This window comes from Wasmannia auropunctata, unplaced genomic scaffold, assembly GCF_000956235.1.
Source record: "Wasmannia auropunctata unplaced genomic scaffold, wasmannia.A_1.0 LD336099.1, whole genome shotgun sequence".
In the NCBI taxonomy this organism is placed as follows: Eukaryota; Metazoa; Arthropoda; class Insecta; order Hymenoptera; family Formicidae; genus Wasmannia; species Wasmannia auropunctata.
In genome coordinates, this window is record NW_012026791.1 from 1345843 (window position 1) to 1358437 (window position 12595).

A 12595-nucleotide genomic window follows, 5' to 3' on the forward strand; every position below is an offset into this window, starting at 1 on the left:
ATGGGGAGAAGAAAGAAAGAGAGAGAGAGCCCTAGGTATAGTCTCGATGACTTATGTGGCTCTGACGCTATCAGCGAAGCGTCTCTAGAGTCCGGCTTGAGCCCCGTAACGCCGGTCCTCGTAAATCATCGCGATCCACCCACGCCCGTACCGTACTCTGCCCGCTCTCAAGCTCCACCTCGGAGATGCGATACGACAATTAACGAGGTCAAAAGGGGAACGGAACGTTTGCCTACGAAACTGCTGTATGCTCGCGACTGAGTGAGACAGAGAGAGAGAGAGAGAGAGAGAGAGAGAGAGGTGCGCGATCTCGAGTACGCCATAGGGGTACGATAGGCAGGTGTCACGCCACCGCGACCCCCCGGCGCGACGATTACGACGATTACCGGAGAGCCGGCGCGGCGTGCTCGCGGGAGGGTGGAGTCGCCTTTCCGTTGACACCGCATCACGAAGCACTAACCAGGTTATTTATGCCACCTCGTAAAACTTGTGGCGTGCCTGAACACACTAGTCGCCGCCGTCACCCCCGTCGCGTCTTGCGTCCCCCTATCCCCCTCCCCCGTCCCTCTTCCCCGGTCGCACGGGGACCAATCTCGAATGACAGAATCGAGGGGGGAGAGGGGAGGGTTGTTGGTGCACAGTCGTGCCTTCCTGCAGGATCGCGGACTGCCTACCGCGCGCGGTTGCGGTCTTAGCTCGACTCGCGGGCTCGAAAGTTACGAACGAGATAGGCGGCAGTAAATACGGAATAGACCGACGCGCGGGATTTAGCGGTGAAATATATCGCATGCCCGGCCGATACGGCGGCGATATATATTCATACATATCTATAACGTTAATATGCGCAATCGTATATATGCGGCGCGGCCGCGAGAAGGGACCCCGCGAGTCTGGCATTTTCATGAGTTATGGGCGCCGCGCGCTATTTTTATTACGTGCCGGCATATCGTCCGCCGGACGATAACTGGAATACTTTTCCCGTACGAAATATCGGCGCGCAAGATGGAAGCCTGGAATTGAAGGGCGAGCGTAAACGAAGCTTCTCACAAGAATTTGCCTATACGTTACGAATTATCTACGCGGGTGCAGGCATGCGACAATTTTCCGTGTGTGTTGCAACAGCGACATACGTAAGATTCCTGCCTGTTGAACGGTCAAGTTACTTAAGGCAACCATCTTCCTTTCCAGTTACGGTATTCGATGGAGCTGGACTACGACGTGATGAGCGTACCGGGTGGACCGTCCTCCGGGATGATGGCGTTGCTGCCACCGAGGGTAAACGTGTCCGCCCAGGGCGAGATACCGGTCACCCTGCAGGTCTTCAGGATCAGATTGCCGTGCTCGGGTGTCGTTAGCGCCGAAATTCCTTTGGCGCTTAGATTGAATGTCACGGCGCCGCCCGGCACCAGGTACAACGACACCGTCTTGGTCTTCAAGAGGAACAAGATCTGCTTGAAAGGTAACGTGCAAGTGCGTCCAGCGCTATCGGCGCGGATAACACCTCGCGCGCGACGATTGCAGCGCGTGCCTCTTGTGCGAGGCAATCGCATATGCTAATTTTTGAAAAATGTCGACAGGCCTAATCGCGCCTTATTATTCTCGTACATGTGAGAGAAAGCGCGGTGTGCACCCCCTATACATTTCATTATTCTCGCGCATGGAATTTAGTTCTGTGGTCTGAAATCTCGCGCGATTCTCTCATGGCAGCCGCGCATTAAACCGACAACTAGACTCCGGAATCTAGATTTCATATTTTGCCTCTTTTTCTTTCTTCTGTTATAAAGAAACGCGCGGCGTTTTCTTCATCCGCCTGCTTTATTCAGAAATCCATGAAAAAATCATGACGACGCGCGCTGTTTGTCTCACTTAAAATATGAAAACGCTAAAGTGTGAATTATTTAACTCTTCCGCTTAGTGGCGTTTTACCGGCGTAATTAAAATTGTAATTCCTCTTCAATTCTGAATAATGTTTATCCGATTCTCCCTCTTTCTCGCTCTCTTTCAGATTTATGATTATTTAATAACTCCACCCCCTTCCCTTAATTAATCAATAAATTTTGTTATAACGCAAAATTGTATAAATTAAGTAAATTTTTTAATAATTCATGAAACACGTTAATTAATGGTTGCAATCACGTTGGCTTGTTGGATTTCTGTGCCCTGTTATTTTCAATAGCGATATTGATCTCCACAGTGCATTATATGAAGATCCATTTCAAAGGGTAATACTATTTAAGCTTTGTAATCTGTACAACCATACGTTACTCGCTTGTGTATGTCCCCGCGGTGCGCAAGCGGTTGAAACGCACACGCTTTTGTTTATCTATACCCACTTTAACGCCATTGCGCCAGTCTGTTGATAATTATTTCGTTTACGTAATCTCGGATTTAATTAGCACGTTCGCGCGGACCCGGCTGAATATCTTCGTTACGGCGAGACAGTTTCGACGCGGTCGCGATTAAAACAGAAACGCGCATTCATTTCACGTCACGCGCAAACTCAATTTATCCACGCGATTTATGAACCCCCCTGCTCCGGACTGATAACTTTGACGTCGTGGTGTTGAACGTTTATATAGCACGTTGAAGAGAATAACAATAACAGTTTTCGGAATGCGGAATAAAGCAGCTGCGAGTTAATCATATTGATAGGACGGGATATTATCGCAAAGTCGCACTGTTTTACAGTTAATACACTATTTTCAACGATAAACTTTTATTAATAATCGTGGAGTGCGCAATCGATGATTGTAATTAAAGTATTAATTTATTTTATAACAAAACGGTAATTAATTTGAAATATACGAGATTTTCGGGTCTTTCCTAAATAAACGTCACCGCGTTATACAAATGCAACGCAGAGTACGGTCGCTTAAGTAATTATGTTTAAATAATGAAATTTTATATACATATATATGTAATATGTAATACGTTCAGTTTACGTTATGCGGGAGAAATGGAAATAACGGACCCGGGTGAGGGTACAAACGTAATTTCCGCGCCACTTCCGACAAGGGTGCTCGTAAGCTTGTACTCATGGTACTTCACAGGCGGCTCTCTCGACTCCGCAAACCTCATGCGACCACGAAAACATATGTTTTCTAAAAAAACAAGCCACGCGTAGCAACGATGAATGCAATCTGGCAAATAACCCCGATTTTCGTTCCTCTCGCGCCCATAATAGTTTGCCAATACTCCATACGGATTTTGTGTATGTGTAACTAAAGCGAATTTTGTGCATGCAGCTTCCGATAAATAAAAGTTCCGCGCGAACTAAGTTAGAGCTATGGCAATGTAGTCGTACTACTTTCTCTACTTTTATTTTCATTTTTTAAATGAGAAGAAAATTAATATTGATTTCCGATAAAAAGAGGTAAACTGGATTTCATCAGATAAAAGAGGTGTGAAAAAGAAACGCGGTTTAAAATTGAAAATTTTCTGCGCATTTCGTTCTTCAAGATATAAACACTATTGTTCAACACGCTATACCAAAAAAAATCACAAATAAGTTTTTAAGTCAATTTCATTGTGTTACATACTCATATTTAATATTGTGTACGTTAATTATAAGTTGCTCACAATTATATCTTAAAAAACTTGGAACATTCAAGGAGTTACACACCAAAATGTAACTGAATATTGCTCGGGTCGGAAAATATATGTATTTGCGCGATATACGGAAAACGAGGATGGCGACGATAGATAGAAAGAGAAGAAAGGAGGAAGAAGAAGAAAAGAAAGAGCAGAGAGAGAGAGAGAGAGAGAGAGAGAGAGAGAAGCGCAGATCCGGATCCGGTTACTGAAGCAGGCGACGGTACAACAAAAAGCAATCCGCCGAGTAAAATTGAATCTCGCCGGGGGTCGGTGTATTTAATGAAAGAGAAGAGAAGAGCAGAGGATTCCCGCCCCACGCCGAAGATCAAGAGGGTCGGCCGCGTAGAAAAACGAAGTAGAGGTGGACAGAGGTGAGCGGAAGGGCGGGAAAGAAGGACGAAAATAAGTAAGCGCCTCCGCGGTGAGGACCTTAGTCGCGTCCTGAGGAGCAGATTTCCCGCTTTGTCGAATTTGCTTCTTCCTCGTTCAGCTCCCGCATCGCCAAAGTACTATAGCCGGAACTCCTGACGAGTCCTTCGGCGATCGTTTCGAACTCGAGAGGTCCTGCTGCAATTTGAAAGCGCCTCGAGATCACTCGAAAATAATCGAATTCTCTATATGGAGTCCCCCTCCCTTTCCCCTATACTCGACGCTCGCGTATAGAGTTCCATATATTGAACATCCGCTGTCAAATTGAAAATAAAAGATTCAGTGATCTACGCACCGATTCTTTTAATCCTCCTAGCTACTTTAATATCTGCAAGTTCAGCCTTCGACAATTCCTGTATTAGCTACTCTTTTTTTTTTTACGGTATCCGTGTTCTATATTTTTTTTTTCAGATTTTTATATGTTTGCAAATATTCAAGTTATTTTACATCTCAAATATGTTCGAAACATGTTGACGTTTTGAATTATCGAGTATTTTTGCAAGTTTTGCAAGCTTAGTGGGCGCGTACTATGTGAAAAGTATCGGAAAAAAAATATTTGGGACGCAAGTGACGCTAGTAAAAATTTTATCCAACGTGATTCAATGGCGATCTGGAGTTTTCCAATCTTCGACTACAAAGTGCGCGCGGTGTTTCTTTTTCTAAACCGATCGCGATATTGAAGCGTTTCATTCATTGCGGAATAGAATAAGCGTATATGTATATATCAGAGCGCGGTGCACAAAAGACGTAATTCCGTGATTTACGTAAGCCTCTCAGCATGACCAAATTTGTTTCTAAAGTCCACAGAGCTCGCGGCGAATGAGGGAACGCGATTCGTGGAGGGTCATCCTGTTAATCCGCCGGAGACTTAATTCCGGGCCTCCGTAAATCTCGGTTAAGGTCTGTTTGATGGTAGCAGATAGCATAGCTCGCCCGGATTTAATTGAGATACGCAGTCGCTCTTAACGCGCCTTCCTGACTCCGTAGTCGCACTTAAGTCTCGAAGTTTCGGAGGCGCGCGTCGCTCGCGCGCTAAGTTACGTCGATAGGCACTCCACTGTTCCTCGAGTGCTGTGAGCAACACTCGATCGATTACTTATCCTCGTTACGATAGCTATCGAAGCGTACATAGGCAGGAAGACTATTTTATCCCGCTACATGATTTTTAAATTATATTATACCACCAGATTTAACTTGTAGAAAAGTTACGGCGCTATAGAGAGCGATAAAGAAAGTAAACGGGCGCAGCAATACGTAATAAATTGCAAGTGGTAAAACAAAACCGAATTGTATAGTTACATCGCGTGTTCGGAAAATCAATTACGGAAAGTATGAAGAAACATGTACTATAGCGCGAAATCTGACGCAGTTATATAATTCAAGCGCAGAAATGGTAGAAATCTCTCAAAAGATACCTGTTTGTATTTCGGACGCGTCGTAGCGTGCGAGAGGAACATTTTAGGAAGATGGAGGGACTCGGCGCAAAGGAACGATGCGAGTTTTACCCCCTGAGAAACTGCAGCGCACAGCGCCCGAAGACTGCTACGATTTATTTAACTTTTTCTTCCTGCTGCTTCCTGCGCACGTCTCATCGCGCTCGAGCAAACTCCTTCTCGTCTTGCTCGTCTTCGTAACTCGTGTTCGCGATGCTCTACTTCGGCTATCACGCAACCTGCTTGGTTTACGTTATCTTGGCAAAGGCAAGAAGCCTGCTTCCTTCCTTTATGAAACGAGGAAATGAGCGAGGGGGAAAAAGGAAGAAGTTAAATATCATGGTTTATATTACAGCCAGTAACGTATTTATTAGAAAAACTGCGTTTAAAATTTTTATAAAAACGCGAAGAAGCAGTGCAATAGTAAAGACAAATAAAATTCAAATTGAAAAAAATGTTTATTGCATAATTATTTGAACGTTCGTAGCCATTTCTGCGAGACTACAAATAATTAAAAGTAAAATAATAAAATGTCGTAGAAATTTAAAGGGAAGAAAACGTTCATAATACACAAAGCATATTCTCCAGCTGTATTGGACAGAATTATAATCGAAAACTTAAATTAAACTACTAAAGCTTTACAGAACGTTTTATAATGAAAATTGGAATAGTTTTATAAAAGATGACATTTCTTGGAATACGGTTAATGATAATTCAATATACAATTGATCGATATAACATCGATAAATTATCAATTTAATCTTTGACGGTTAATTTTTTAAAATTTCTTATCTAATAGAAAGAACTTCGCGATTACTATATATTATGTCAAGTCTTATTCTCCGAGGTGGAATTTTCTCACACCGCAAGCAATGCGTATTTTTAATACACTACGACCTGTAGCTAAACGAACATTTCAGAGAGTACGTCGTAGCATTTTTTTTTTATACCCGTAACCAACGTTGATGTTACTTACTCGGATGAGATTGCTCTGCAACAAAAAGCTCCGGCTTTCAAATAAATATACAGAGGGGGAGAAAATGTATGAGTGCGTGCGTGTAATTGCTTGCTATTAGATCTCAAAAATAAATAGGAATTTAGCTTTGACTATTTCAATTAGAAAAAAGTTTCGCGTTAACCGTTTCCCCTTAAAATTTAAGGATTATACCTTACGCACATGTGTAAGTTTTTATTGTGTGGTAAACGAAAGAGAGAGAAAGATTCTAATGAATATCAAGTAAAGACTTGAAGACTCAGGTAAAGTAATTAAAGTTTTCATTGAATTGAAGGAGAAAAATAACTAGGAATGTGTATATATATAGAGAGACATGATAGTCCCGTAAAGTCTACAAGAAATAATTACACTTACGCGCGAGTTGTAGACGAGGAGAGAAACACAGAACGTGATAATGGCGATCTTACTCGCTTACGGCGCACGTAAGAAGGTAAGTTACTGCAGAATGAAGAGTGGTGTTTTGGATTTCAGGCGGGGCGGTGCCGATGAAGGAATGCATTTAGGGATTATACGACACTATAATCTCGGGGACGAGTTAAGAGTTGATGGAGTTTACTTAATTTTATCATGACGCTCCGAAAGGATGCGTCTCCCTTTCCACGGTGTATCCTAGTCGGGGCTGACGTGCTCGGTTCTTGAAAGCTTTTGAGCCCTCGCGCTAAAGTTCCTCCGTCTAGGCCACGTTATTTACCTTTATAAGGGACGACAAGGCGCTGCGCCCGTTCGACCCCGAAGTCTTTTCTTCTCGCAACGCGCACGAAATAGAGAGAAAAGAAATATCAGAAAGCGAGGTACCGGCGGGAGAATGTAAACGCGTGACGCAGCGAAAGAAAAGTCTCGACAAGTCTCGTCCTTTCAGACTGTCCCGCGAGAAACGAGAGAAACGCCAACTGAGTTTGACTAATTCGCCGAGACATGTATTTTAATAAAGCAACATTTCCACGAAAATTTTGCGTCACAATGTAACTCGTGAAATCCGAAGTGACGAATACAACGTGGAAAATGTTTAGAAAAATATTCGACAGATTTTAGCGGTCAAAATAAATTTAAAAAAAAAATCAGGATTTCAGATGTAAAATAAAATATTAAATGTAAGGGAAAGCTTTTCTAAATACGTTAAATGCTATTTGTAGTAATTTAAGTAATATAAAGAACGATGATGTGACGACAGGATGGTTAATAACCGTGTGACACAAGACCGCGCCGTGGCGCGTGAGAAATCGCTACGCGAAGTAACAGTGGGTCGAACGAAATCGCGATAGTTGGCTATACTTACCGGAAAATTCGTGGTTTGCGGGCAACGCGAATTCGCCATCAAAGTGAGATCTCTTTGAGCACTTTCCATAGCTCGTCGATATTCGCGCTCGTTCGATAGCACTCCGATACGTATAAACAATGGCTCGATCCCTGTTCCAAGGGCTTCCCGATAGATTCGGATCTCGAGCACGTGGTTTGAGTGGAAATGCTCCAATTGACAAAATGGATTGCCGATACTATAATGGCGGTCATGCGAGCTTTGCAAATCGAATACGAATATAAAAACGTAGCCGTCGAATGAAATGTGAAGAGGGTATACGCGAATTGCGTGTATCAATTTTTTTTTAAATTGAAAATAAAATAAAATTAAAAGCAAAATTAAATTATTGACGTTGTTTATGTCGTATGTACATTATTTGCCGTGTGCTTTGGAAGGCCGAAGCTCCAGGGATATGTGCTGATGTTCAACACGCTGGAAAATTTATTTTCGGATAAATGAGATCGATTTTGTTTCATTAAATTGATCCAATTGTTTTATTAGATTGATTCAATTATTATCTTCAATTTATTTGCGATAATTGAAATTTATTGAACCGATACTTCGTCCGCTTATTCTCGTTGGTACGCGTAAGAACGTAAAACGCAAAATACGCATGAATTTTAAGTACTGACAAACTCTGACTTTTATTTGCAGGTGTCCAGACCCCTCCCAGCAACGATTCGGTGCGCTTGGAGCCCGATCCGCTCGCGAATGGTGCCGGTGCACTCTACGTCGCCGCTACCTGTGCTTGCGCCTTAATCTTGGTCGTCGGCAGTGTCGCCAGCGCGTTATACATTCGCAACAGCAAGGCTCGGGTTCAAGAATCTCAGTGAGTAAAATTTCATCAATACAGGATATTATGATTTGATTGAGCGAGAGTTGAGCAGCATTTAATAAAGAGTATCGCGCATTCAGTATTATATTGCATCTTTACGTCTCCCGTGTTGTTTCCGCATTTAAACTGTCCAGATTAACAAGACGGGAAAAATCTGAGACTTTATATAAGAGAATAAGAGATTTTTGAGACGTGAGAGCCGCGGTGGTAAACGGTTTGCCAGGCTCAGCCCTGCAAAATCCCCGTCTTAATCTTTGCTTCGTTAGAATTAACAAAGCGCGCATTATTAAAAACGCGGTGGTAAAACAAGTAACGAGATAGTAATAAATTCACAAAAACACGCGGTTTTTCGCAGCGACGTCCGCGGCGGAAAGAAAGCGAAACACTACTATACGGGGGAATAACGGTGCACAGGACGCCCATTCGGGGTTTCTCCGTTCTGCCGCTTATTAAATTCGCGTTTCTAAGGAATCGCGCTCGGTCGCGCACAAAAATAAATGCTCTCGGGGAGAGGATTTTCATTACGTAAGACGTCGGCCGCGAGACGCGCTGTAAATGCGGCTTTTCCACGTGCCGTATCGCGCTCTCATTTTCGGCGAATCACTCGAGCGAAAAGTATCTCGCGGGCGCGAGTTTCGCGACGTCGCGGATTTTCTGCCGAGCACGGGAGAGACGTACCTATAGGCGCCGGAGGCGGCGGCGACCGCAAAACCAGTCGAGGGGTGGCGAGAGAGGGAGGAACGGGAGCGAAGGGGAAGCGACAGAAAGATTTCCGCACCCCCGCGGGAAATTCGCGTGGATAAGCTGGATAGGAGGAACTCGTCCGAATGAAATATCCTTTCAATAAGCCGCCGGTGATCCGTCGGCCGCTTGGCACGGCAGCCGACATTTTATTGCATAGCTATGCGCACCCCCTTTTCTCGTATCCGGGGACTTCTGCGGGAGAGAATGTAAGGAGGATGTTAAGGGTCGAGAGAGGATCCGCTTTTACCTCTCTTCCCATATTCTCGCGTTTTCCTTTTTGCTCGTCGACCGCTCTCCGCCGCTCTCCACACGTGCAGCGCACGCAAGTTGTGAGTCTCGAATGGACTTAATCGCAACATTTTCTCAGACTAATAACGCGTCCGATTTTCTTTTGTAATCACATTAATTATTATCACGTTGTTCCAACATTAAAAATCAGTCGTTTTCTCCGTTGCATTTTTATTCTGTTCTCCATTTATGCAGCGCGAACGTACACAGTCTTTTTCTTATTCTGTGCTTATACATAGCATGAATTTTCATTACGATAAAACAGGAATAACTTTTATGCTTTTTAATTTTTCTTTTTTTCGTGTTAAAGAATTTCAAATCCTGTTTTATCCTTTAATAGGATTGTCCCTCGTTTTCCCCGTCGGACGGAGCCAATTGTCTTTGCCCGAATATATTGAGCCCTCTGAAAATCCTCATCATGAATTTTTCTCGTTAAACGAGAAGCGGATCGCCGTTCTAGCGCCATTCCCCTCATTAACGGTGAATATTATGCGAAAACTTCTATCCCGCCTGCCTTTAAAGTTCGATCGTTACTTTCACTGTAATTATTTTATACTTTAGCACATCGGGCGTTCCATTCCAGTGCCTCTATTTCGAGGTGCATAACCGAAGAACTTGAACGAGATAGAAACCATACTGCCGGCGAGTTAGGGTAGAAACAAAGCTACTCTTGCTTCACTTTACTGCCATTTCCTTCCCTTCCCCTATTGTTTGTCTCAAAGAGGGAGAATTGTCTTTTACCCGGATATTTATTAGCTCTTTTGATGTTCTTCGTTGCGAATTTTTCTCGTTAAATGATAAGGAGGGGGATTTGCTCTCTCTACGAACTTCGCCGGTACAGTTGCACATTTACTTCGTATTTATTCGAAATCTTTATTGCAGTCTTTCTTTCATGATAATAATAATAATAATAATAATAATAATAATAATAATAATAATAATATCATTTTAAAAATCTACTAATCACTCGTTGTAGATAATAAAGAACTTTTTGATATGCAGATAAAGCAATGGAAAAATAATTATAATATATATAAATACATCTAAATATACTCGACAAAATAATAATTATTTTTAAACAATATAAGGATCTGTTTCTCGTTGCTTTGATCTCGATATCGGGCTACGCGAAAACGCAATGCGTAGGAAGATGTATTACGTTAACTCCGACGTTATTTTACGTGAGATTGAAATATTACACCGGCGATCTGTCGCGGAATTGAAATCAATATCCCGCGCCGCGGCACTGACCGTAGCATACGAAAAAGAAAGCAACAGATGTTCGCTCGAACAAACAACACGCAATTGGCCGGTGCGTGACGCGAATTGCGATCGAACGCGATCATCCGTAACAATGTGATCTCGCGTCGGAAGGCATCAAATATTTATCGCATGGCAAAGTGGCCTTTATAAGGAAGGGAGGGACGCGCCCTTATTTTATCATCTTTCGCGCTCCTCCCGAGACGTAGGCCAATTGTCTCTCCCGGGATATATTAGCTCTTTTGAGGCTCTCCACCCTGATAACGTGCGGAGAAACGATGGATCTCTCTTTGCTTTCTCTGATTTCTCTCTCTCTCTCTCTCTCTCTCTCTCTCTCTCTTTCTCTCTTCTTCGTCCCTTCTATCCCTTCTTACGTCTCTACAGCGTTTCACGTACATCCCCGCCGGCGGATAAAACTGCAGATTTTACATCCGTACGCTCGAGCGAACACGGCCACCCTCGTCTCTCTCGTAAGCTCTTCTTGCCGCATCGAACTGCACGATGTATACGAAAGGCGCCTTCGAGATTCGGCAAGCAGCGAAAAGTTTTCTCAGGAGTTACGCCACTCGCGAAACTCACGTTCGGGACTTTGCTGCAGTCTCCCAACTTTTCGATTCCCTCCGATGAGGATGTTTATTTTTGTATTTTGGTACCGGACTCGATTGGCCTCTTCGTAATTCCATAGATGTGGTACACCGGTTTTTTATTCTAACAATTAGGACGACGAGATTATTCGACTCGTTAATTCCATAAGACATTTTATTTAAGCTAAAAATGCCAATATAGATACCAGGATCAGAATATCTATATATAATGTATAAAGATATTCGTGTACACCGTTCTCTCGCTTTCACAGCTTGTCAGATTGTATTAAGAGTTAGCTCTCCCTTCCCTCGAGCTGATTATATTGCGGCGGACACGTCGTCGGTTTCGTCATAAATTCTCAATCTATGGAAATTTCAGCGCAAATACTTGCTTCGCGAGTTACAAAAGTGATATTACTTTCCGAAACGACACTTTAACGTTTCTGTTCCCTGACAAGGGGGCTCGCTTTCGCGGGCACAGACGGATTCGTCGGAAGTCGATCTGGCCGCGAAACGTTTCCGTAAGGGTCGCGTAAAAATAAACGGGCACGAACGAGCGAACCGGAGGGATATTTGAAATCGATGGCTGCACGCGTTTTTCCGCCGCTCGTCTTTTTAGCGAATACGTTCGGCGGCAGATTTACATGCACGAAATGGCCAATAAATCTCTAAAAATATCCTCTTCTATTTCTCGCTGATATTTTTCAGTCGCCATTTCGCCGTCTTTTTCCTCGTCTCTTCTCTTTCGTCCTTCTTGTGTTTCTGGAAACATTGTCCTTATTCTAATATAACGACCTGCTCCTCAAAAATTCTTTTCTGGCGCTAAGAATATCTAAGGCTACATTTTATTTTTATTAATTCAAACGTTTCTGTTTATGTAAAAATACTATAACTATTGTATTTATTCCTGAGCAGCATTAAACTACATTATGGAAGTGAGGAACGGACAAGTCAAAAGGAATACAGTTGTAAAATTAGAATAGAAACATATTGAATTTAAAAGTCAGTCAATTAAATCGAAGATGTAGTAACAGCTCTTTGCGATAAAATGAAACTAATACGTTTTCTCGCGAAAGATCGTTGACGGTACGAAAGAGAAAGAGAGAGAGAGAGGGG

General features: G+C 43.0%; 1 protein-coding gene across 3 annotated transcripts in view; it reads left to right on the plus strand.

Moving 5' to 3' along the window:
- Positions 1 to 12595, plus strand: part of LOC105462437 (tyrosine-protein kinase Drl) — an 80988-nt gene that overhangs the window by 54576 nt on the left and 13817 nt on the right. For all 3 annotated transcript variants that reach the window (XM_011709030.1, XM_011709031.1, XM_011709028.1), the window contains 2 exons: positions 1189 to 1459; positions 8423 to 8597. In XM_011709030.1, the coding sequence (XP_011707332.1) occupies positions 1189 to 1459; positions 8423 to 8597 (446 nt within the window). The remainder of the gene's footprint in view (positions 1 to 1188; positions 1460 to 8422; positions 8598 to 12595) is intronic.